The sequence below is a fragment of the Chaetodon auriga genome, chromosome 3 (genome assembly GCF_051107435.1).
Source record: "Chaetodon auriga isolate fChaAug3 chromosome 3, fChaAug3.hap1, whole genome shotgun sequence".
NCBI classification, from domain to species: Eukaryota; Metazoa; Chordata; class Actinopteri; order Chaetodontiformes; family Chaetodontidae; genus Chaetodon; species Chaetodon auriga.
Window position 1 is genome coordinate 22859728 of NC_135076.1, and position 26885 is coordinate 22886612.

A 26885-nucleotide genomic window follows, 5' to 3' on the forward strand; every position below is an offset into this window, starting at 1 on the left:
TTTGCATTTCAAGTGGCATAACGACATTATGGCTATTTGCCCACAGTTATAGAGGCCATCAGGAACTTAGCGAACAATAGTGTTATCCTCATATGAGCTCCTTGTGAGAGCTTTAAATCACGCTGTCCTGATATCTGCACATTAAACGAGACCCGCTTGAATGACAAGATCTATTAAAACAAGTAGCAAAGCAAGCAGGTAGTGGTGTTTCAAACTTGGCTAAAGCATTTGCTTAGCTAATGAAAACCACGTTGGCTGGAGAGTTGGTCTTCCATCCATCCTTGGCAGATGAGTTAGGAGACTTTTGAGGGTGGTTGCTGGGTTGTAGACAAGGCGAAGCTAATGATGGATGAGTTTGGGCTTCTCTCACAGTCTAAAGTCTCATCTGAGCCAGACCTTCTCTGCACCAAATTTTGCCTCGTGCCAACAGTTACACTGTCCAGTGATCGGCGTACTGCAGCGAGAAGTCAGGGAAATTTATGGACAGTGCTATCCTCCAGTGATCACTCTGCCGTTTTTCTCCCCGACTGTACCTTTGTTTTTTAATCCCATCCAGCTGACTGATTCAAGTTTTCCACAATGCATCATTTAGATTTCAGTAATTATGTGTTTCTCTCCAAAAAAACTCATCATTTGGAGCTCATTTAATTTGATTCACAGCGTGTACCTTGCAGTTTTCTCACCTCTCAGCATGCCAAAGCAGAGCTGTCGGTAATGACTGGCAGTTTGTCAGTGCCACCTCAAACCTGCAGACTGTCCACTTCTCTGTTCTGCTTTTGGCTCAAATCCCCTCGCACCCATTTCATAACCTCAGGAGTCCCCCTCAAATAAGCAATACTTGGCAGCATTGTTGAAAAATAAACATCTTTGTTGATTTTCCAGTTATATCCTGCTGTATGAGTGGAAGCTGCATGATTCAAGCCTACCTGTGCTAATCAGCACGGCAAAAGTTAACTGACAGTCGAAAATTGTTTATTTTTCCAGGTTTAATAGCTGTCATTTAGCAGTGGGTAAAAACTCATGGTAAGCTAATTTGGTCCCCTACCTGTTTGTTACTATTTGGTAAGTTCATGTAAAGACTAAATGAAAAATATGCGGCTGTGATTTTTTATTTCCTCCAGACATAATACTACATACTGCAAGAAGACTGTGTGAGGTTATACAAAGTGATGCTGAGCAACGATAAAGGCACAACCAAAGTTCCCACACGGTGACGCTGACGATGGGAAATCTCTGCAAAAAACACAAAGATTACCACAGTATACTATAATGTGATTTGCTAGTCCAGAAAATCTCGATTTCAGTGTAAAGTGTTGGCATGTAAAGTTTCTTGTGGCTTCAGCGTTCACACTTCATACGTCTGCAGTGCAAGGTTTTGAAGGTGGAGACGTTTGTGGAGTGAGTTATAATGATAGCCTTCCTGTTGGTTAGCTTAGCACCCAACGCATTTGAAAATTCGGTCACTTAGCTCAGGTTTCTTTACAATGGCTTCCCTTCTTCTTCAGTGGTTTTACTTCACATTTCGCTGAGATCCAACTTTTGACAAGACGCAGTAGCATTCCTCCTCCTTGCCCATGACACATTTTCACAGCATTACTGCTCTCCTCTGCGCACATGTTGCAGCTTTACATGAGTCAGTTTCTCAAAGTCAGGAATCAGAACAAGTGGCCTCTGTTATGCATCACTCCAGTCTAGACGGTAACTCACAGTACTTGTAGGCTAAACTGCCAGCAGCATTATTACTGGCACAATAAAGCCATGGAGACAAAGTGAATAAAAGTTGAAGGAATACAGATCATCATTTATGTAGCTATTTTTATTTTTTGCAATTTGCCAATTGGACAAATTTGTCGGTGGCACAAAGCTCAACTTCAATGCTACTGGGAGTCAGTTTTATGCACTGCTGATAATTATGAGTCATTAATCTTATTTGATTATCAACAGATGGCTGACTTATTAACACATTTTAAAGGTCTCATTGAGGGTAAACTGACAGAAGTTAGGCATCATATGTGGATGCATCCTCCTGTTTTCTCTGCTCCATCAAGTTTCATTTGATAAACACCTCTGACTAAAATTGATTTTTTTTCTTTGCAGTGAGAGACAACAACACACTGCTAGCATGTATGTTCAACACCTAAAACACTGGCAGAGACTCAGAGTTCACAAACAATTTGTAATAAGAAACTGCACCGTGGAAAGCTCAACGTGATGAAATGAGCCAACCCGTCTGGAGCGCAGTACAGTATGGAGTCTGTTATGAAACAACAATAACAGGCTTTAGGACTGATCATTTAGAACGGATTTTTAACTATTTGCACAGTACATAAAAAGTAATGTTCCACATTTACCGCACTCTTTGGGAACAAGTCCAGTACTCTGGATATTTAAGTGTTCTCAATAAACCCACCAGGGCCACCAAGAAAGCCCAGAGAATGGGTGTATTTTACAGTACAAATGCTTTATGTAAGAAATGCTTGAGCAGACTGTAACTGTGGAGGAGACTCAAGTCTTCAAGGACCTTCTTAACTCTCTGGTGGCACCAGCCATCTTCTATGGCCGCATCTCGCCTGCTGGCAGAAAGAGACTTAACAGACTGGTGAAGAGGGGCCAGCTCTGTCCCAGGACGCCTCGTGAAAGGAAGATGATGGCTAAGCTGTCATCCATGCTGGCGAACATGTCCCACCTCGTGCAGGACACTCTGCCAGCACTGAGCAGCTCTCTCAGGAACAGGCTGCTTCACCTGCAGCCTGTGAGCCAGAGATGCTGCAGGCCGTTAACAGACTTTATAATCAGCACTGCCCCCCAAGACCACACATGCACAAACTGATAATTCACTCATGTGCAGGCTCAGTGTGTTCTTAGCTGTGCAGTATAAATATTTCATGTGCAATGACGTGAATTCGACCTCTGTCTATTTTACTGATTACATGATTAACTTTTATATCTTGTTTTTTTTAACTGATGCTTCTTGCTATGACTCTATCTCCTGTGCTGCTGTAAAGCTGCACATGTCCCTGCTGTGGGATTAATAAAAATGTATCCCGTTTTATTGGCAGAAATGCATTTTTTTTTTTAACATTATGTGAGTGGAAGAAAGAACAGGAGGGGTTTGTTTGGTCTGTTCATAATGAAGCATGTATTTATGATGAGCAGCAGTCCTCACATGAAGCTCATAGCATGCCGGGACATTGTTTGCAATCCTGTGTCTGCTTCAGCTTCGGGACTATTTTTAGAGCAGCTGCAGAAACTGATAATAGCAGAATTAAATCTGTGTGTCTGTGAGGAATATCTGCGCTTTTATTATCTGTGACTGTCAAACACATGCAGATCAGATGAAGAGGAGCCGTGCTTGAGCGCACTGCGGTGTCCCGGCTGGCTGGCTGGCTGGCAGGCAGGCTGCAGCTCAGCCCGGCTGACCGTCGCATCTGTCGGCCTGCAGCTTAATATGGAATATTTTCACAGAGCGAACGGCCAAATTCATTTGCACCGGCGGAAAAAAGGAGCCCTGTAGCGACGCAAATTAGAAAAACAGTTCGTTTCGCCGTTCTTTATGGCTTCTGGCTCCGGAGATGAAGAGGGGCACACGGAAGGCGCTTCGTGGAGACTCATAGGCCCGGTCACGGGGCTTTCCAAGCAGCGCTGCCGTCTAATGTACTCCTCCCTCGGCCACAGCTCTGATGTCTGCCTCTTCTATGTGAAGGGGGAGTTTTTTGCCATGGATGCTCGCTGTGCGCATTCCGGTAAAAGCCTCAGCATCCAAATTCATACTCGCTTAGATTAACTCTTTAGCAAGGCTATCAATCTGTCTCTTAGCAGAATAACGCGCAGCACATCCCGTTTTTAAGATGAGACGTGTATTCAACATTCACCAACATGGAGAATGTACTACACTGGGTCAGACTCCAGCTGTAGGCCTGCCTATAACTAAATACGAGGATCTGGTTTGTTTATCCCTTTCGCTTCAAAAAAGAAAAATATCCATGTGGAAGATTTAGCAGTTTCGCACCATGTTATTCAAACCTCCCATCACATTTTCCTAGTAGGAAGGCAGCGAAAGTCATTTGTTTTGAGAGAAAGATTGTGTGATGAACAATATCCTGTGTCCCCCAGGCGGTCCTCTGTGTGAGGGGGACATCGAGGAGGCTGACGGGGTCCTGCAGGTCTTCTGCCCCTGGCATGACTATGACTTTGACCTCAGAACTGGGAAGTCGGGGACCTCCTTACAGGTCAGTAAGGAAATATGTCCTTTTTTCATAATGCTGTTTTATTTTTCACCAAATCACATGATTGTCTTGGGCTCAGTACACATGTACATCATATGAAGCACAGTATATACTAGATATACTGTAGCAGTGAAAAGCATTAATAAGACCAGGAACTCAGGTGTTTAAACATGCTCAATATGTCTTCATTAAATATGTATCAAACCTGCAGATGCATCTTATGAAAAGTGAATTTTGTCCCGGGAGTTTCACGTGCTGACTGCACCTGAGAGTTGACGTGAACATTTGCAGCGACATGTAGAGAAATCATGCACCTCCATTAGATGCTGGACGTTCTGCTGATTGACATGGCACGAGAAATCAAAGCTCTCATCAGAGTGAAGATTGCGTTCACCTTTTGTTCTGTCAAACATCTTTTGTTGGACGTGTTTGGATGCATGCATCAATGAACAGCCCAACTGAGAAGTTTCCATAAACGTCTCATCTTCTTTTCCATTAATCATTTTTATAAGCTGCTGTATGTCACCATGTTGTCAACTATCAACCAATAGAAGACGTATACCGACAAATATTTACTCCATTTTAACTTGAAAAGTAACATTAAATAAGCTTACTTGTACTTTGGCACATTCAGGCGCCATGTGAGTTCATACTGCTCATGAAGGTGTGCTTTTTTTTTTGTTTTTTACAGCAAAAGGTGTATGAAGTCAAGATGGAGGACGACAACGTGTACGTGAAACACGCCAGTCGCCTCTCCTTGCAGCCTTTTCCTGCGGATCAGAAGAGATGAACAACCTCAGCCTTCAGCCCTTCGTGAGTCCACTCGGGCTATTTTTAAAGACTTGTTCCACAAACTCAAGCCATCTGAAACATTCCTGAGCCTTATCTGTCTTTTTCACAGACCGTTTCCACTTTGATTGCTGTGCACTCACCATGATATCTGATTGTCTGAGGAGGACATGACATCATTAAATAGTTTCAGAGTTTTTCTTGCTGGCATTCCAGGTAGAGACTCATCACGGGCTCGAAACACAGAGAGCTCACTCCTGACCTTGATAACGGTCTGGACAGTAGCAAATATGCAACATAAAAACACAAATTTTACTTTTCTCAGCAGATGTTACAGAACTCGCCAGCAGATTTGGCAGTATAAAAGTCACTTACTGATTTTTTTTAAGGAATTCTGAGGAAGATGGTATGATTTTTTTCTGATGAAAATATGTGAATTTTTAAGTTTTTTCCTTCACATTTGAGCTATCAGATTTGCTCTCAATTGACAATCCTGTTGCACTTGTATGCACTAGCAAGTAAATCACACTGCAAACGTCCCCAAATGTCATCCCTGCTTAAATACAAAATGATAACTTGCAAAAATCAAACCATTATTGCAATGAGGGGATGAATTCACATGCAGCCAGAAGTGAAGCCTTTGTGTGGGGTAATAGAAGTCAGTGCAATATATGCAAAGTGCAGTCCTAATCTAGTGATTTGCAATGCAATGCATTTAAAATCAAACATGCACAAAAAGTGTGCAGATGGATGAAAACTGATGTTTTTACAAAAGTTGGCGATTCTAATTATCAGCTGTGGTATGTTTTGAGGTCCAAAGTGACGGCCTGGAATATAGGTCACCCTTTATGAGGATAAAGCTTCCACTCATTTTGGATGGAAGAATTTGCAATCATGTAATAGTGGAAGAGTAATGACAGTTTCTCTCAGCAGCTAAAGCTGAACTAAACTGAGCAGCCTCATGTTCATTACTACCAATAATCCTCATCCATGTCTTGAACAGGCATTACCTGAGGCCTTGCTGAGTTGTGGTCTTTGGATAAATTTAGACACTTATTCCAGTGATGTCACGCAGCAGAGACTCCCTTTCAGAATTTGTGTTTCTGGATCGTTTTTTAACCCAAATAGAGTTCCAGCAAGTAGAACACACATGAAGGGCGCTGCAATTACGATTGGTGGCGCTAAGATGTCTCCATCAGCATTTCTCTCCATTCCTGGCCCGTGCACAGACAGGTTTGTCTGTTACTGACGCAATGGGACTCAAAAGAAACGGTTAGTAAGGCGCCGGAGGGAGGTTCACGACCTGAAATGCACCATTGACTCAAGAATAATGTGTTTTTGTAGCTTAATATGTGTGTGTGCGTGCGCGCACTGATGCGAGTGTGTTTTCTTTATTCCATCGTGGTGAGAGCAGTCACTCTATATTTTCTGTCAGCTCCATTTTCTGGCAGAGGCACAGAGACCAGTCATGAAGGTGTCAGTGACAGTGTGGCTCAACACTCTCACTTTCCTCCCTGCTGTCTTCCCTGTTGTGCAACTTTATTACAATAATAATTTTCACTGGCTAAAAATGTCTGTAACTCATCACCTGGAGCGTAACGGGCACACGCCACGTTGCAAGAAAAGTCAGAGTAAACATTGGATTCTCCACTGGTCAGGAGTTTATTTTATATGTTCAGCCGATTCTAATGGATTTTGTTTCTTGTTTGTTTGTGAAATATGTATTTGGCCTGTATGGTTTGTTAAAAGAAGTAAAATATCTGCAATTTCAACCACCTACTAGTTGCCCAGATGCCAGTGTTTTGTGTGTTGTGAACTGTATTTATTGTTGTAACTTAAAGCTAAATCTGAAGCAAAGCTGAAAAGTTCATCTTTGTTGTTTAATTCACAAATTAATTTATTGTTTGTTAGCAACACTGTGTAATATTTAATTAAAAGAAAAAAAACAGACCAGAACCTTTTTTCTTATTTGGAAATGTGAAAATGTGTCCTTAAGAATGTTAATCAAAAAGTTTACACAAAATCATTTATTTACAATTTCTTGTTCGTACAATCATAGTAGATTTCATACAATACACAATTTACACATGAAAACTTAATTCAGAGAGAAACGAGAGATTGGCATCACCATGCAATAGTTAAAGCGTTTACACAGAGTTCATTTATGTAATTCTTTTACTGGAGCTCAGGGCGGCTTCCTGGAGCACAGTGTGTCAGTATAGTCCAGAAAGTGGTGGAAAAGTTCAAGGATGACCTCCTGAATAAATTATGATCTCCTTGAGACTACCTGGATTGTACAGAAGAGAAAATGGATGACTGTGTTCATGCTTAAGTTACTGTGAAATTAGTGGTGGTTTCTGGTGGATTGAGAGTTTTCTGCCCTTAAGTTAAATGGTGCCGGTTAGCATTACCCGCTGAAATTCTTTGACAAAGAGGCAAAATCAGGTTGTGTATTTCAAAAGTAATTAACTTCACATATTCCCTTTAAAATTGTAGTTGCTGCAAAAGCATCCCATGTCCAGTTATCAAGCATGCAGGACTTCAGTACAGCTACAACCGTAACAATAGTATCCATTAGAGGAGCAGCTCATCATTTTGGGAAATGCACTTGTTTGTTTTCTTGCTGAGAGTTAGATGAGAGGGTTTATATCATTCTTATGCTTGCATGGTAAATATCAAGCTACAGCTAGAGGCCAGTTAGCTTAGCTTCTTAAAACAGCCCAGTTTTGTCCAAAGGTGACAAAATTTGCATGCCAGCACCTTTAAGGCTCACTAATGAGCATGTTTTATCTTGTTTTCGTCTGTGCAAATTGTGCAAAAGTGTAAAATCAACCTGCGCCGTCATCACAGTGAAGTTGCCATGCTACCAGTGGGCTTTCCAGGAGACCCTAGCTAGCTGTTTCCCTGTTTCCAGTCTGTATGCTAAGCTAAGCTAACAGGTCGCTGGCTGTAACTTCATACTTGGCAGACTGAAATGAGAGTGCTGTTGATCCTCTCTAACTCTCAGCAAGAAAGCGAACAAGCTTATTTCCCCAAATGGCCAACTATTCCTTTGAAGGTGTGAAACAAAAACACATAAAGCTCCATTAAGCCATATTTGTGATGTTAACATTGAATCCCTGGGAAATGAAACGGTTGCTACTACTAGTGCCATTCTCACTGAGATTTGATGAGATGAACATTTTCTTTGCAGTGTTCTATCTGTTGGATTTGGTCTTAAACTCACTTTATTTGATTCTAAAGACTTTGGAAAGTTTTGCTTAAGTCATTAAACCAAACAGCGCAGTGGTTCTTTAATCTCCTTTGAAGTTCCCTAGAAGACAAAGTAACTGTTTGGAGAGCGCAGCTTACTTTCCCATGCAAAGTCTTATATAATGGTTTACTCAGCCTATTATTGTTACCTTGTCCTTCAAACTCCCTTGATAACTTCTCTTCATGAATAAGCCAATTCTCCTGTCAAAGCATTCCCCTCCAAAAACCTGCATTCTTCCATGTGCAACCACTTTCGAAGCTTGAAAGTGATGGACTGTGAGGCCAAAGACCACTAATATTTTCCCTTCCTTTTTTCCATTTACCAAACAGCACCCCAAAATGATTAAATCCATCACTAGATAATCTCGCTCCTCTTTCTCTTGATGTCTTTGGTCTAACATTTCCTCCAGTTGCTCTACAGCTGTTGGGCCTCCTCAGCTGACCTCACACACCATTGCATTTTTATAGGACTTATCTCTTCCCACACCTGGATACAATCATCATCTTTCTTACGGGATGGATGCTACATCTGCTGCAGGGGGATGTTTGTTTTCATCTGGAGATCTGAACTGAACAGACGTGGACGGTCCACAGGCTTGTGATTAGAGAGGTCAGTGATAATGGCGAGGGTGCCACGTGTTGTCAGCCTATATTACTCTGTTTTGAGGGTTTTTTCTGGAGCGTGCTGCTCATGGTGCATAATGAAAAGGGACTGTTGTTTGACAAAGGGCCTAGTACAAGTGTGGGGTTACAATATATGCTAGACACTGGCACATATACATTAAACAATGTATCTGTTGTACATTAGGAATAAAAATGTACTAAACCTTAAATGGATCAAGCTGAAAACACATTCAAGAGTTACCTGTAGATTGGGCTTGTTGCCATTTTGATAGTAAATATGTTTGACCATAATATGTTGGACCCAGTATACTGTTGATAACTTCTTTTGTATCCTGGAAATTAGCATGTTTGGCTGTTTGTGAAAGTCAGGGTCAAACTGTTTTAATCATTCTCCAGAGAATATGTAATTTATTTTCTAATTAACAGAAGGCTTATATTTACTTGTGAGCGTCTCCTGCTTTCTCCATGGTCCCACTTATTTGTTTTTGGATTAGTTCAGCTTGAATAGCTTCTCCCATGGGTCTGCAAGTGCCCATTTTGCAGATAAACAATTGTTGGAGCTTTTATCGCCGACAAAAGCATCACTTTCACCATCGTTAATTAAAGTAAGCCTCTATTTTTAAGTCAATAATAGAACTGTCTTAATGTCTATCAAGATGTGTACTTTAAATGCACTTACAGGATGACATTATGTGTGAAAATGTAAGAAAGATTTCTGAAAACCTGGCCAGTAAAGTAATGTGTGTCACTTTTTAATTATCAGTCTCATGTGTAAGAATCACACAGTGGATTTTGCTGATAAGAAACGGCTCCGCTGAGAGTTTTAACTCCCACTAACAACACTGCTCTCTGAAGCTGAAAAGATTACTGTGGTGTACAAATTTTAAAATCAACTGAGCCATGCAGCAAAGTATGAAAAGGTTACTAGATTCTGCATAGTTGAGAGAGTTGGAGAATGAGTACATGACATAGCAGTTAAATTATGTGCTTAAAATCACTAAAATTGAGTCCTGTGCAAGATCAAACACCTTACCCACATGACGTGTACTGAGGGAGTTGTTGCGTCATTCACCAGCAGCACTTTTTATGCACTGTAATAATTTGTTACATGCTGATCTGCAAGAATGCTTAAGTTAAATTATAAAGGTATTGCACTTCAAGATACAAAGGCAACTAACAAACACGTTACGTTCAACAATAAAAACAAAGTCAATGTAGACCCTGAATGAGTCTCTAAGAAGGCTAAGCATTTGGGAATATATGCTTTTTGGTGAAATTTAGTTTGGTGATGTGGAATGTGCAGAGGACAAAAGAAAATTATGTCATACCTCACAATCAGCTATCCTCAGTTTAGACTGCCTGACCCGAGTGAGAGGCATGCTTGTCTTGGCGAAGGCCTCAGACTCGCACATTCTAAGTAGGTGTGAAGGACGTTTGGCTGAATCACAGTTGGCAATGTGGTATGCTAATGAAAAACATTAAGAAGCATGACTGAAAACATCCTCTGTTCCCCGGGTGGCATACCTCACCCCACTGCACCCAACATGTCTCTTTTGAGTGTGCCTCCCCTTGGTGGAGAGAGTTTCCCAGTTTGTAGAAAAAGGGCTCAATGTCTGCTGCAGACAACAAGGAACTCAAGTTGGTTTTCTTTCTGCTCTTGAAGAGAAGTTCAGTGGAAAGCATCGGCCAATTATGAAGTGTTTGGGGCCTGGCGTAGTATTTACAGTTTTTGAAGGTTTGGTTTCAACTCAAGCGTTGAGAGACGTCAGCAAAAACAGGCAGCGTGGGGAAAATGGAATGCCACAAATTAGAACTATAAAAGTTACATTCTCAAACGTCACGTTAGTCTATTCATACATAAAATGAGACCAAAGCTAATTAAATAAATGCCAGTCACTACATTACATATTGACAAATGATGCATGTCTTTTAGGAGGGAAGGAAGAAATTTATATACCAAACCCTTCAAGTAAGTATAAGTCTAATGAATATGTTCAATCACACTCATTGATTTTGCTGAATTGCTGTCTGCCTTGGTTTTGTGGTTTCCGTGGTCGGGAGGGAGTTCATACTCATCAACAGACGGGCAATTACTCCCTCAACTTGATGCCATCACATCAGCCTTGACTGAAGACCTAGAATAGAAAAGCAGAACTTTTAAATAATTTTGAGATTACAGTCAAAATAAAGATGTCTCAATTTACTTCAACCAAACCTACCTCTTGGCACGTCTATTGGCGTAGCTCTGTGCGCGTGGACACTCTCCTCCTGGCTGTAGAGCTGACTCTGCGACTCTGGGTCCTGCCACGCTGCTCGGAAGGATAAGCCACCATCTGTGAGGGTAATCTCTGCACCTGCAGACCCTCCGACTCCCTCATGTCCCTCGCCATTTGAGACAGAGTCTGACCTGGGTTGGTCTGGAGACGTTGGAAAAGGCTTTCTCTGTTAATTTTCCTCTCTGGACAGCTGAAGGTCAGAGCCACTCCAGAGTCTGACTTCATCTCCCTAGAGAAACCATCTGAGGTGCCATCAAAGCAGCGACCTATAGCAATCTCCTTGGCCACCCTGGGATTCTGGTCTGTGACTGTGTAGATGCCATAGTTGTGTCCCAAAGGATCAACAGGGGCTAGCATGGTGAATGCATGGGACTCATTATTCTGAGCGACTGGTGGATGTTTGATGAGATACTCTTGTAGGAGGCTATTGGTACCAATCTTTCGACAGTTCCCCTGAGGAAGTACTGATATGAGGGATCTGTCCACCTCAGCTTGATCAAACAACATGCCACTGCACTTGAACTCTACACAGGCTGCTGAGGTGTTGGCCTCTCGCATGTCCCTGGTGCTGCGAATGTCTCTTATGCCATAAAGTTTTCCTTTTGTTTCTCGGTGTGATCCTCCCAGATTCCTGGACCTGATCATCACTTCCTTCTGTCCATGGATCTTGACCTTAATGAAACATGCTCTGAACTCCTGGGGATTAGGCCACCAGGAGAGGTAGTCTCCCGTCCAGGTCGTCAAATCATTCTCCTCAAAGGGAACAACATTGTACTCATACTTGTCCTTTTCCACTCTGAAGAATCTGAAATGATTTGCATCAACAGGGGCATTTTCACAAGCTATCAAATTGTGATACGGATATATTGGCCCATTGGTCTCATCAAGATTATTTTGGTTAGGCTTTGCTAAGTTGATTCTGAAGGCTGTTTTCTTTAGAGCTGGATCCTCGTGGTCTGAGCGCTGGTAGTCTATTTTATCCAGGTATGGCTGAGACACTCCAATGATGTTTGGATTCATCTTGGGGGAGGACGGAGCTGCCTCCAGTTCTTCCCCACCCATCATTGCTGTAACATAAGCTGTATAAGCATCAGGCCTTTGGGCATCACAGAAAGCTGGTAAACAGGCCCCGTTGGGTCCAGTTAGGACGCTGTCAAAGCGCCCCCATGCCCTAGGATTAGAGGAATAACCAGGTTTGGGTTCCAGGTTTATCAGGCTGATCACAACACCCTCCAGCTGTTCAGTAGGTAGGAACTTGTCACTCATGTAGGCACGGACTTTGACATAGCAGCGTCTGTTTTCAGGCACATCTAAGTTGAAGAGTCTACGTTCTCTAATCTCCATGTTACCTATAAGGAATGTGCGCTCCTCTCGTTTGCTGCGCCCATGACCACCAGTTGTTGTGGTGTAGGAGAAGTCACTCTCCTCTTCCCAGACTCCAGTGTCTGGGTTTAAAGACCACAGTTTCATTTTGGGAATGTGCTCTTGCATTTTGACGTGCTGTGTGTCAAGAAGAACTTGAACAGCTCCAGCTCCAAGTACCTCCTTGTTGGTCTCATCTCTGAAGTCCACAGAGAACATACCATAAGTCCTCAAAGGGAGCATTTCACCTTCATCGTCCACAAAGTTGAGATCACCAGGGGCCGCAGCTGCTGTGGTGATATTTCTTGGGTCAATGAATGTGACGCTGGCTTTCACAGTTCCCTCATAGATTTCTCCATTGTCCTTGTGGAAGGAGTTGGGAGGAATAACCAACTGACCAATGGGGTCTTCCCCTTTAATTTCTCCTAGGTTAATAGAGTTGGTCTCTCCTGCATTGATATCAATTGGTGTCTGCTTTCTCATCACCTTCACATCATGGTAGATGGACCCACCTTTCTTATCAAGTATGAACACCTTAGGAGTGTCAAGAAACTTCTGAGTGGGGTCGACAAAATTTACCACTAATCTCTCTGTATCAGGAGTAATTTGCAATGTGAAACTTCCTTGGTATCCAGTGGTGCCCACCCTCTCTTTACCAATGTAGATGTGCCCAAAACGCAGAGGCTCATTATTGTCTGCTGTGACCACTCTACCACGAACCAGCACAGTTGGCTGCACACACTTCTGACAGCTGCACTGTGTCACAGCCCGGATAGGAAGGCTATAGCTTCCACAGTCAATGTTGCGACTTTCCATATTTTGGACCCCGCAGCAGTATGCAGCTCCATCTCTGCAGCGCATATCAAAGTCAAGGGAACCAGCACATTTGTTGTGAGGGCAGCGGCCAGCATTGTAGTACTTGGAGTTAGTCCCAGGTTGAACACAGTCCATCGGAAGTCTGATGAGGTGCGTCTCAGGGGTGGAATTGCAAGCTGGTGTTCCTTTTGCTGTGAATAAGATGATAAATTCAGCTTGGGTTGACATGACACATATACAATAAAAATTTATCATCTGATATTCAGACTTGCCATGTTGAAGACGTGATTGTACAAGCTGCTCTAGAAAGTCTGTCAAATGTATTTTGTATCTGCTTTTATTTATTACACACATGGATGCACACACACACACACACACACACACTCACACACACACACACAATGTCTGCATGGCCTGAAAGTACAAGTGATTGGCCAAGTTGGATGGTGAAATGTGCATGAAGGGTAATTAGACATGAAGTTCAATGGAACATTTATTTACCAACCATCCAGATGGGACTTGGAAAGAAAGCATTATTGTTCACCCAGACATTGGCAGACCAATTAATGTGCATGATATCATGGTTGAGTTTATACTCGAGGATTCTTTTTAAGATTCTCATCTCCCAAGTAAGTCGATAATTGCAGACAGATGGAGCAGTCTGATGCGTATGAAATATCATAATATCATGCTGTTCTGCTGATGACTTTACCAACAGGGCTTAGGGTTTCCTTTGATAATAAATTATGCAGCCTCTCACCTGCATGAACTGTGGTTAACACGTTTACAGGGAAATCAAATTAAACTTCTGCATAATGTAAAATGTGACAAGAAACTGCGTTGAGTTGCTCTGAGGTGCAGGTGCTGTCCTGCACACACACTGTGTCTCCTGCCATAATTACTTTGCAGGGATTTGTCTGTGGCCTGGGATAGATTGCTTTAGTGCTCCTCCATGAAAACCCTGTTAATCTGTGTCTTTGCTAACAAGCACCTGGGGGATATAAGAAATGTGTAGTTCTCCCACATGGATGAGGAAATGCATTTCTTACTCTGAGAGAGAAAAGAAACGGGATTTATTAACAGTCTTGTATTTCACCTCAACACTGGGTGTTCTGGAGAAATAGAGTTTGAGGTTTTACAGTGTCTAGAGCCATTTCACACGATAAAGAATGCCAGTTTAAAAAGCTGTAGCTTCAACCAACGTAAATATAATAAAAACTTACTGCTCCAAGCGCGGCCAGATTGCATGAGCCCTGAGATTTTTATTTCCCCTATTTTCTTTGCATGTAATGTTTTTTTCCAGTGACAAATAGTCTGTTAACTGACTTTTCTCTCTCGCTCAGTTGTAGGACACTGTGGTTTTGTTTGAATGCTCTTAATGCACTGACATGGATGACTTGGTTGGAGCTTAGCGCTGACATTCCTCTGAAAGTGTGTATTCAATCTCTTAGGCAGCTTCTCTTTATACAGTAAAACGAATTGCGGTTGTTTGCTTTTTGTCAAACAACCAGTGATTTTGTCTGTGGTTTTACTTGAACTTGTGCAGAACTTTGACGAAATACGTCATTGTCAAATGCACTGGGATAGCAGCCATCCGCCGCTATAATCCCTGAGTGCCGCTTGCTATCATCATAGCAAATTATTTTCTCTCCAGGCAGAAGAAGATGAATTACAGTTCTCATTACATCACTGTGGCATTAACTTGAAGGGAGTTTTTGTGTCTTTTTGACTAAGAGGACAAAAACAAACTAAACGTCTAACGTCTTTTAGCGTTTTTCCGCACTCGTATGTGTCTGCTGTCAAACCATCAGATTCTTTAACTCTGTGATGTTGAGATACAGTCGCTGTCGGTACGAGATCTGAGACTGTACATACCGATTACAGTGAGGAGAGATGGAGAGGATTTGATGCTGCCCGCGGGGCTGCTGGTTTTGCAGTAGTACTGTCCCGCCTGCTCCAGTTTCAGATCTCGCAGAACAAGGTCCTCTTCATACTTGTACACCTTCCTGTCCAGCAGAGTCCCATTGTGGTACCTTGAAAAGTAGTTACAAAGATAAGAAAATGAAGAGAGGGCGAGACCAAACCTGAGTTGCAAGTGACTGATTAATGCTGCTTTAAAATATAAATTTCACACTATGTGACAATCTCTCTGATGCTAGCTGTCTTTGTGTGTTGTAATATGATTGACAACGTGCCAGCACTAGTATTCTTCTCACCAGTAGTATTTGTCAGGTGCTGGTGATCCCGTTGCCTTGCAGCACAGCAGCACCCGTCCTCCCTCATAACGTACCTTGTCCTCCGGGTGCTTCACAATGTACGGCTTTTCTGCGGAAAGCAGAAAGCAGCAAACCCTCAAGACTGAGACCTCATAAAACCCAGTCAGACATGAACCTCTATTCTCACACTGGTCTCTGTGCTTATGAAAAATGATTGTTGAGGGAATTACTCTTTCAAAAGCAACACAGGCCTATTTTTATTTGGTCTCCATGCAACCAAGCAAGTAAGTGCTCCAGACAATGTGTCTGTCTTACAATAGGCCAGACTATTTATGTTGTAGCTTTGTCAATGTCCTGTTTTCTACAGTCTGAGAATATGAATGGAGGATTTACTGGCTCTGTGGAATCACATTAATGAGAATCAGGAAACACTTACGAAAATAGCTCTTCCAAGAAACAGCCAACAATATCTTCAATTAATACTAAATTACACCATCATCTTGCTTTGTGTTTGGTTCCAATAATAGCAACAGACACACTTTACTGTTTCAATCTTACAAAGACAAAATATTACTTTTTATCAATAACATTTTTCCTTAGTCCTCACCAGCTGATTTGAGGACAGCCCGTACCCAGGACAACCCTGTGGTGTTACTGTAGGTGGAGACAGTGATCGGGGAAAACTTCTCCTTCCTGATGGAGATCAAGGTCGAGGTGGAGGAGCAGACTCCCGTGATCCTGAACTGACCTTTGGCATCTGTACGAGCACGGATCACCTTGGGCTCGCTGGCCAGTGCCACCCAGGCTCCTGCCACGGGGACGCCGGTCAGAGTGTGGACTTCACCGTGCAGGACGTGGCTGTTACACACACATCGGCTGCAGTCCTCACTGGGACGACCCTCGGTGCACACGCGCTGACATTTGACTGTTGGGAGAAAGACACAAAGACATGAGCAAAGACGCCGATATAAAGAAAGATATTATGACTTTCACAGCAGAGGCTCAGCCATACCTGGGCATGGACTCTTCCCACACTTCTGAATTTCAACAGGCCGTCCAGTACACTGAATGGTCACTGACGTCCTCACACAGGTCCTCCTCCTAATCCTCCGACCTCCGCCGCAGGTTACTGAACACATCCCCCAGCGACCCCAAGGACTCCACTTGGCTGATCACACAGAGACAGGAATGATGTGAGTTTTTATTTTAACTGGTGATGCATTTCCGTATTTTCTGTTAAATGTGTTATCAGTTGTTTCATTAATTTATCAAGTCATTCAAACTTTACGACAAGAGTTGTTAATTCTGTTGTGCTTGGGCACCCCGTGCATGCAATTATACAGCGGGTATGGAAAGAATAAGAAAGCTGATTGAATAGCTGCAGTTGAAAGATCGTTGATTACAAGTAGCTCAATCAAGAGCACTTGATCCAACGGTTGCAAAGTTCTGTTTAGTAAGTTCTGCGCAGGAGGGTGCGGCAGAAAATGTCTCAGAATCAATACAAGAACTTTAGAGTACAGAGCAGTGACCTTAAACTGTGAGGAATTCAGAATGGTTCAAACATCAGTAAGTGAACGCATCACCGGTCACACACTACTGTGGCACCCAGCACTGGTTCTTGAGTTCAGTGTTTAGTCTGGTGCTGGTCTAAGCTGTTATGTTCCGTTCAGTACAAATCTAGACTATACGAGCACAGTTATAAGGTTAGTAGCTCAACCATTTGCAACAGTAATCACTTTTGTTTCTGAGGCATGCTTCTGTTGCTTTTGCTGTCTTCCAATAAGCTTTAAACAAGGAAGTGACTTCCCGTGAATCACAGCTGAACTGATAACAGTGCTTCCAGTCACCAGCGAGGAACTCCACTGCTAAAGGCCTGTGGTTCAGGCTGTGACAATGATGATTCAGCGCGAATTGTTGGTACATATACTGAACACCTTCATTCAGCATTAAGCTCAAAGATGGTCCAGCAGCAAAGTTGCTTGCTCAGATGGGACCTTGAACCATTGTTCTTTGTCTTATGGATGCTCACCCACAACTGCACCCAACTGGTTCTTACTTTACGTGCAATCAAAAGGTGCTGGTACAAGCTAGATGCTAGTAAATCTTTTGACTCTCACCTGTACACGGAGGGGTGGAGCACTCCCTCCTTTCTGAGTGGTGCCCCTGGCATGCTGGCACCAACAGAAGAGGCATCGGCTGGGTGTTCACACATGTCCTCTGGCGGACCTGGATGCCGACATCGTTACAAACTGTGGTTGAGCAGGGACCCCATTCGCCCCAGTCACTCCAGTAGCTCTGCACTAAACACGCACATTGAAGAACAGAGTGTGACATCCTGAGCAAAGCTGACATTATGTGTTGCTGTTAGCACGTTATTTGGCATGGCGGACAGTAAACAGTCAAAAGCTTTTATAATGGATGATTCCTCCCTGTGGCCAGTGCTGCATGCATGCATGGCTGAATGTTCATATATGTGAGAAGACAGCTTGCACAGCTCTGAGCTGCTGTCATCAGAGCTACCTGGGGGACACTGAAAGCGAACATGGTAGTTGGAGCAGATGCGGCCCTGGGGCTGTTCCTTGTTGATGCACCAGAAACCCTTTTCCAGACTGGAGTGGACCACCTCCCCAGTGTCTGCCGCTGCCACCCAGTCTGTGGTGCGAGCCTCCATGGCCATGGGCCGCGCACAGACTCTCTCCCTGTAATAGAAACGGATCGCCTCCAGGCGCTCATAGTCTCCATTCCCCCCAGGATGGTCGATGTTGAACCAAGACGTCCACTCTGTCACGCCTGGAGGCACATGGAGGGTAGACACGGATGAAAACCAAAAGAATGGAGGGTGAGAATGGAAAAAGTAAGAAAGAAAGAAAACTCAGGATCCAGAACTCAGGAAGGGGAGGTGGGGGGTTGGAGCTGGTCTTACATGGTTGGAAGAGATGGATCACTACCAAGAAAAAGCAAGATGGAGGAAATCAGCTGAAATGGGTTACAAACTTTAAGAGGAGGTCTGCTACTGCAATTTGAAACTGACTTCATACACCCCGGGGAGCTTCGCATTGTCCAGGTTCTTTCCCAACCCCCCTGGCTTGACTGATGAGCCATGTTGTCCAGTTTTTAAGTCTGCTCCATGTTCTGAAACCTGAGCATTTCCTCAGGAGGAATATGATTCAAAACAAAAGAATGCAATAGCAACAAACTGAAATGATATCTTTCGTTCACAAAGTAATCATTACTGTAATAAATAAAGTTCTCCAGGGTGCACTGAAGGGATGGGAGAGACGTGCTGCAGACAGCCACTGACACTGGGGCTCTTTTGTTCAGTTTGAAACTGAATGTTAAGTCATCAAAATCTCGGCTTTTCCAATCCAAGCTGATAAGACACGTAGCTCTGATTTCCTTTGCCTGTGGATGCTGCATTACAGCAAACAGGATGTCTGTGTCACTACTGTCTGGCCTTGTGATCCAGTAAAATGTCAAATTGTTGTGATATAGTGTGACTGTATCCTGTAGAAGCAGACCAGTGTGCAGAATGGAGAGGGAGTAGAAGTGTGAAGAGTGTGATTTTTTTGCCGACCGTGTTGGTAAGTGAGACCAATCAGCAGGTCAAAGTACAAGAACCAACTTCCTGTTGTTTTAGAGTGTCGCTGCTAATTGGTTCAGTACCTGTTGTCTGTGTGTCAGTGAAAGTGTTGAGGGCCACTCTCCTGTCCCTGTCTGATGGAGTCCTGGTCCTCACCGGTCCTGCAAACAGGGAGAAAGAACATGAGGACATAAAGCAACAAGCACATAGACTATTCAGTCCTGCATCTTGTACCCTTAAATTTTATGCTTTTCTCTCTTTGTTCTCTAAGGAGTCTAACTTAGGAGTTTCAGTTCAGCTGGTCTAATGTAATGCATGGTGCTGTTATCACAGTCAGTGTGAGAATGGTATTGAAAATGAGGCTCATGGCAGCACAGAAATTGGAAAAAGGGAAACAAATTAAAGCCAATCAAATCCCGTCACACACTTCAGTACAAAATCTGATTTCACTCTTTACTGTGTTACATTTTAGAGCAACATATTCCAATATCTGCATGCACGCACAGACAGCCATGTGCACACAAACACATGCTGATGCAGTCTGAGCACGTTTTGCTCTTCGCTCACAGCGCGAAGGGCCTTGTAATTATCCGCCTTCACTCTGCCCTTTACTTTTTATTCTCTACATATTTTTCACTCGGTTCGTTGTAGCCACGGGCCGTCTGTCCTATTTATGTGCTGAAACAATGACTGGGCTTCTGGGGCCACTTAAAAGGGAGAAAATTGGAAGAAATTGTGAGTTTCTTTCTCAATTTTCTGTTCTGTCTTTCTTCTCCTGCAAACTTTGATTTATCTAATTTCTCGAATTCCATCTCCTTCCCCTCTCCTCCTCCTCCTCAATCTGCTCCTCTTCCATCTCCTTCGGTGGATGTCTCTCACTGCTGTTCCTCCTGCACCCCCCCCCCCATCCAAACTGTGGAACATCCTCACAGACTACCATGTGCACACACACACACACACACACACACACACACAATGCAGTCTGATCTCCATCCATCATCTCCTCCATGCTCTTTGTCGAACATCTTTTCATCCTCAGCTTATTGCCTCCCCCCAAGTCCTCCCGTCTCCTCTTGATCCGTCAACAGGCAGCCACTGTTCAGGATGCTAATCAAGCTCCAGCTGTGACAAATCAGTGCATGCGGAGTCATTTGTTAACCAGCGGCCGAGCCAGAAAACTTCCTTAACTCGCTCCATCACCTCTCAGAGAGCACACACACACACACACACACACACACACACACACACATACTCTCATGTGGTGTTTGCTGTCCACTTCTTTTTTGATCCTGATGATATATGATTGTAATGTACACACATACGGCGTGCCTGTATCACTGAGTCATTGCTACATCATTGCCATTATTCATGCCTGCACACACGAGGGCACAACAGTTAAGATGCGATGAAAGCAAACGTTGCCTTACTAGAAAGAGAAAGATATTCAAGCTGGCATTGAGTGTAAATTTGGCTCTTTGGTTTATTAAACACACACCATTACACGTTTTCCCTCGTGCTTTGAACTATAATGATTCATTTTCCAACAGAGCTAATTTTTTACGTTTTCAGAAACGTCAGTTGTTTGCTTGACATTTCTTCCCCGACTCGGGCTGTGCGGAAAAAATAAATGTCACGGTCCGTGACAGAAACAAAAAGTAGCTTATGCAACTTCAGTGTGAGCCTGTGTGTGCGTGCGTATACGCATGTGTGTAATATGCGCAAGCACTTAGCACTTTCGGGGAGACACTGCTGAGTTTACGAGCAGAGACTCCCAGCACAGAGGCCAGTATCGATCCCAGTCCCCACTGGTTTTATGGCTCTCTCTCAGTCTTTATTGTTATGCCAGCACATTTCTTTTCAACCCTAAACTTTTTTCTTTTCTTTTTTTTCTTTTGCTAGAATTAACAACGAAGGAGCTCAACAGAACAAAGACTTACTGTCCAGAAATGTATTACATAAGTTTTAGGGTAACAGTCATTTGACCTTCATGGCTGTTTTTTTTTTAATGCCGCTCTCTTTAAAAACCATTGATAGGTTTCCATATCAGCTTTGTTTCTCTGATACAATGGAATCGCTGGATAAACAGAAGCAAATGCTTTCACGCTGATCTGCTGGGCAGATGTGGCTCTGCCTGCAGGTTTAGTTTAGTAAATCAAATCAAATACTTTTCCACACTTCTCCCTTTGTCTCCAGAGTCCTCTGTCTGCCCTGATTACATTATAGAATCAATTAAAAGACACTGGACAGATGATCTTATCTCTCGTCTCAACTATTTTTAGTCTGCAGGCTCGTTTAAAAACTTTTTAAAAGGGAAAAGCGAATGGTGAGGGGACACAACCAACCCTTTTGTTTCTCCTAATTAACACTGACTTCCAAACTTGTGGCTAATTAATTGCCCTCCTCACTCTGAAGTGCATCCATTTATTTCCAAGAAATTATAAAGCCGTTTTCCCGCTCTGGTTACGTAACATTTCTTCCTCATTCAGACCCAAACAAAGGGAATTCACAGCAGAAGCGTTTGGCTCCTGATGATCATTTCAAGATGTTTGATAATGAAAGCGAAATAGCAAACGATTCTTACAGTTTTACGAGGTGACTAATGGTTTTAGAAAGTTAAAAGAGGAAACCCAGATTAGCTTCAGCACAAGGCGAACGTTGGGGTGATGACCTCAGTTATGGCAGGTATGAACTGGCCCGGTTCCCGTGGCGGACTCACAGAGCTTATTGTGCTTTTGAGTGGCATGTTAACACTTTATGAATTTTAAAAGCCGGGAGGTTTTATTGGGGCGCTGCTTCATTCGGCTGGTATGTGAGGGAATTTACCTCATCAAGAAGCAAGTAACACACGCTCTTAAAGCCAGATGGAGCAAGGTTGGAACTCATGATTTCCTCCTTAGTGTTAAGAAAGTCCTCCCTGAGGTGCTCCTCTGGTACAGTACACCTTGTTTGTCCTTGTTCATGTGCTCTGTGTGGGTTGGGTTTTGTGCTTTGTTGCACAAATCTCTTTATGAGTCTGACTTTTCACAGCTAATGTAATAAAGCCAACAAGTCCATTTTTTAAGCGCACCCTCTGGAATCATACGTGGAGGTGATCACTTGTCTGTTTTATGATTTGACAGTGCTGCGGTTCAGGTTTGGTCAGGGTGAGGCTCAAAAATGACTTGGTTAGGTTTAGCGAAAGATCGTTGTTTAAGTCAAAATAAGAATTTATCCGTAGTGTTCTCACGTCATAATACATTTTTATTTTCCTGCTGTGATTTCTGACGGAACGGAGAGTTGATTTTGTCCCCTTCGTTGTAAAACTTTGTTCAGGTTCGGTGACCTTTGACCTCATGGTTACACAAACCAACACCTTTTTAGGTTCATGAAATGATTGTGCTTAATCAGAAATGGAAAGTTGGACTTCAAACTCCTGTATTAAAAAACAATGCTTTATTGACCCATCCACTCTCTGCGGCGCCTATAAGAATGTCACATGATCTCCATCTTCGCCATAGTCCTAATGGCCACTAGGGGGCTTTTGTCACTTCAGGGTAAACTTGTGCCATTTTGAGGCACATGCTGAAACAACTGACCTTCATCCTTCATAGGTTTGGTTTGCTTTTGTGCTTTGCTCACACCAATCTCGTTAAAATTTTGACTTTGCAGCTAATAAAGTTGAATCCATATAAGGATGTATTGCTTTTCTCCTGCAGTTTCGCCTCTGACACAAACCCTGCCACGTGGCGGTTATTATAAACCTCAACCAGCCTCAACGTGACCCTCATAAAACCATGGACAAGGTAACAAGATACATTATAATGGCCTCAGTATATTAGAGCAGACCTGCATCTGTGGGCTGGTTAGCAACTCACTTCCACATATAGCCACATGCCAAGCACCTGAATGCCAGAGTATGTCAGTAACAGATCTGAACCTCTGGCTTACTTTTTACCCCACACTGCAGTCATTGTCATCTTTGCCCTCCCTGGGTCTGTTCCGACAACTGCAATGCTTATTTTAGAGGACTATCTTTGGATTTAACGATTTACGTCACAGCGGGCCCTTCGGAAACACAGCCTCTGTACTTACAGCCAGGCTACACAACGGCAGATCCTCTATTAATAATCACCAGTGCCTTTGCACAGGACAGCCTCTCTCTGCTTCACTTTCTGAGTGGGAGTTATCTGCCTTCGCCAGAATCCAATAAAAAAGCTGCTGAGGAGAGGAAGAGGGAGGAAAATGCAGGACTTTATGAAGTCGCACCCAGAATGGTTTCAGTCAGATTAGAGAGGTATGGTTGTGCCAGATGTATGTTGGCAGAGAGACAGAGCTAAAATAGAAGTTCTGGATCCTGTTTATAATATTACAGATCCTTACAAGAAAGAGAAGACGTGAAAACAGCACCCGCCCTCCCCACATTATGTAACCTAATGGGCAAAGTTAAGGTCGCTAAAAGAACAAGGTTGTGCACTATTTGTCGACAGAGTCTTATTTGAAGTATTTCACGTATGAATTCTGTGATGTGTGTGTGTGTGTGTGTGTGTGTGTGTGTGTGTGTGTGTGTGTGTGTGGGCCTGTGCATGTGATGAGCTGTTTGCCGTGTCATATGGAAGCTGTTTATGTGTTTGGCCAGCTTCTTCGCTGAGGTGTGCGTGGTTGCGGAGGAGTCTGCTTTTCCTCTCTGCATCTACCTCTCTCGCTACCACAATGTTCTTTATTCTCAAAAATCCAAGTCTTATTCCGAAAACATCTGTAGCTCATTAAAATGAAAAATCTTTGCCTCTGACATTAACTAATGATGCAAATCAACCGCATGATTTGAGGATTTACAAAGGCATAACAAAGGCTTTGTGTTCTCAGGTATTTTCTCCCTGATACTATTAAAAACACACAATTGGGCATCGTTGAATTTCAGCATTAAAAATATCTGGAAGTCCTTGCATGAACCTGCGCACCTGTGCACAGGTACAGAGCCAGGAGCTGCAAATAGCTCAGCTGAAAGCAGCTGATTAGTCCTGCAATAAATAATATCTTGGCACGTCCACATATGTATCCTGAACGCATAAATACACCGAAGAAAAGAAAAGAAAGATGTGATATGGCTCGGAGGTTGTCATTAATGGGAATTTGCGCCTTTTCCTTTGATCCATAGTAATCCCTGTCTCAGTCATTATAGTCAGCTGGCCAGACAGCTCTGTGTTTGGAGCAGACAGTGGTCAACATCTGGAGAACTAGCCCCTGTCTGCCTCGCAAGGCCCTCCAGCTGCTCACACACACACACACACACACACACACACACACACACACACACACACACACACACACACACTCCATCTAGCTTTGCCTGACAATTATGCAACAAGAAAAGAGAGAAGGTTGGAAGTCCTCTGGTACAGTTAAAGAAAGCCGGTTACAGTAAGTTAAAGAAGCCTTGGAGCTGAAAGCAGCATTTCTGCTAAGAGGTGGTAATGCCACTCCATTCCCCTCTGAGTTACAGCGGGCATTCAGCAGCAGCTGCTGCCTTCAAATAGGAAAACAGCTCGTAAAGCTCTAAGGTGTATGGAGAGAGTGACAGAGAACAAGGCAAGGAGAGAGCGTTTGATGGAGCGGGGCAGAGAGAAATTGGTGGAGAAAGACGAAGGAGGGAGTGAGGGAAGAAATACCTGAGGGAGACACTTTAGAAATAAATGGACAGACGGGGACATACAAGTCGTTACTTTAGTGGTGGACTGGACACAGTGGGGGGGTGGGGGGACAACCATCAAAAAGTAAAAGGAAAGAGTGACATGCTGGCCAATTTGACAGAGGAAAAGAGGACGGTAAAGTCATTTTACCTGTGCTTTTTATTCCATTCTCTCATTTAGCTCAAGCCCAGCAGGTGGGAAAGTGGGTCGCTCGGTTTGTTGTGATTATTGCTTCTTGTTTCCAAGGTGACTGGTTTATATCTGTAGGGACGGCTGGCACCGCATTTGAGGGTGAAATGAGGACAAAATGCACACCTTACTGCAACATGTGGATGTACCGCTAACGGAGCGTAGCACGCAATGTAAAGTTTTACCATCCATTTTAAGATCAGCGTTCACTCACGGCCGTAACACAGAGTTCAGATCAGTGAAAGTCCGCCTGAATCATCATTTTATACATTTACCTTCTCTCCTCACCGAGCCGTCTTCGATATACTCATCAGTAAATGGCACAGAGCCCCTGTGAGAGACGTTTACGACTCTGCGGCCTCCAAGTCCAACAAGATATGGAGACTATTAAGGTGTATTTACAGTCACTTGCTTTTATGAACCGCCAGCTCTCTTTAATGGGGTGCAGCTGTACGGCGGACAGAAAGTGACAGCTTTGGAAAAAGTGCTGCTACTGGTGTCATTCAGGAAGAGTGGCGAGCTTTCAGGGGACGATAAGAGCGAAAGTCTGGGGGAAAGAACTCAAAATCTGGAAGAGGCAGCGCACGGTTTTTCTGTAGCTGACAGTTCAGCTCTTTGAAAGTGACCTAAACTCAGGATATGGTTTTGAAAGGTAAGTTTGAGAGCACCCCTGGAGCTCACTTGGTGGAGCGCATACCACAAGTCCTTGACGCTGCAGCCTGGGTTGAATCCAGCCTGGGCCCTTTACTGCATGTCATCCCCTCTTCCCCCCCCCCCAGCCTTTCCTGTCTCTCTTCAGCTGTCACTATCAAATATAGCAGAAATGCCAGAAAATAAGCTTTAAAGTGCGTGTGAATTGGCTCTTTGTGGGATCATAAAAGTCAATGGAGCACCACGGCTGTGTTTTTTTTTTTTTTTTTCTCCAAAGCAGGCCTCCTGCCTGCTGATAGTGGCAGCTTCTGTACTGCAGTTTGTCATTATGAACACAAAATGCGCCCCTGCAGAACCTTTCAGTGTCATCAACAGAGCTTTTCCAGTGATTGAACCAAACCACAGGGGCGCAGAGTGAAGAGCTCTCACTGTATTTGACCTCCTCCTCCTCTTAACCTCCTCTTCTATCACCACGTGTTGCTGATTAGCCCGGTGGTGAAACGTGCTGGTGACTTAACATCAGAGATTAACAGCTACTGAGGTGGTCTATAACATAACACACACACACAGCCTCACACACGCACACTTATCACATGAGCTCACCACCAGACATTTCACCGGAGTCCTCCTGCTCTGACATCCTCAGGGAAATGCCGTCAACACAGAAAACTCTACAGTTATGTCACTTGTAGTGCACATGTGTGAGTAGTCATGCACTGGCCCTGTGCTCTGTATTATGCATACGATTATTAAAAAATCCACCTCAAAACAAATTTCACCTTAAATCATGTTGCTGGAAACTCTGCGCATACAGTCATTTCCTGTTGTTCTGGCATCTATTTTGGAAAGCAGCGATAAAAACAGTTGCATTTCCAGTCTTTACTTACCTTGACCCAGAGCCAGTGACGCCAGGAAAGACAGCAGGAGTGCCACCTTATTTAATTCCAACATGGTACCACACCTTCAGTCACTGATGCTTTTTGTTTGCTTCTCTCTGATCCGCTACAGACATAAACTTAAAGAAAGTTTCCTCTTCAGCTTGCAGACTCTTCAGCTTGCGGGCACAGCTGAGCGCGGCCGCCTCAGTCTGTCAGGTGTGAGTGATGCTGCCGGTCGAGCAGAGCCTCGCCGCTGCTCTTGAGTTGAGTTGCTGGGTTGGAGACAGGAGCTCAGGCGTTTTTAAAAGAAGGGGGCATCGGGAGTGCACACCAATCCAGCCCCTCTCTGCTCACGATTGG

At 43.5% G+C, this 26885-nt stretch overlaps 2 protein-coding genes across 3 annotated transcripts; one reads left to right on the top strand and one right to left on the bottom strand.

Annotated features, from left to right (window-relative positions):
• Positions 1–3164: 3164 nt before the first annotated feature.
• LOC143318682 (Rieske domain-containing protein) lies at positions 3165–6948 on the top strand. 2 transcript variants are annotated; one of them, XM_076727141.1, is made up of 4 exons: positions 3359–3743; positions 4114–4229; positions 4918–5039; positions 5128–6947. In XM_076727141.1, the coding sequence occupies exons 1-3, from the start codon at positions 3554–3556 to the stop codon at positions 5014–5016; spliced, it is 405 nt and encodes a 134-aa protein (XP_076583256.1). In that variant the 5' UTR covers positions 3359–3553; the 3' UTR covers positions 5017–5039; positions 5128–6947. The 2 variants fall into 2 exon arrangements, with proteins under 2 accessions (XP_076583255.1, XP_076583256.1); XM_076727140.1 differs by having other exon boundaries at positions 3165–3743; positions 4918–6948.
• Positions 6949–7108: 160 nt separating this feature from the next.
• Positions 7109–26858, bottom strand: cilp2 (cartilage intermediate layer protein 2). The gene is made up of 10 exons (XM_076727108.1): positions 26535–26858; positions 19225–19302; positions 18082–18351; positions 17679–17861; positions 16574–16729; positions 16169–16486; positions 15562–15670; positions 15221–15378; positions 11111–13536; positions 7109–11026 (listed from the first exon to the last, which is right to left on the bottom strand). The coding sequence occupies exons 1-9, from the start codon at positions 26596–26598 to the stop codon at positions 11123–11125; spliced, it is 3750 nt and encodes a 1249-aa protein (XP_076583223.1). The 5' UTR covers positions 26599–26858; the 3' UTR covers positions 7109–11026; positions 11111–11122.
• Positions 26859–26885: the final 27 nt, after the last annotated feature.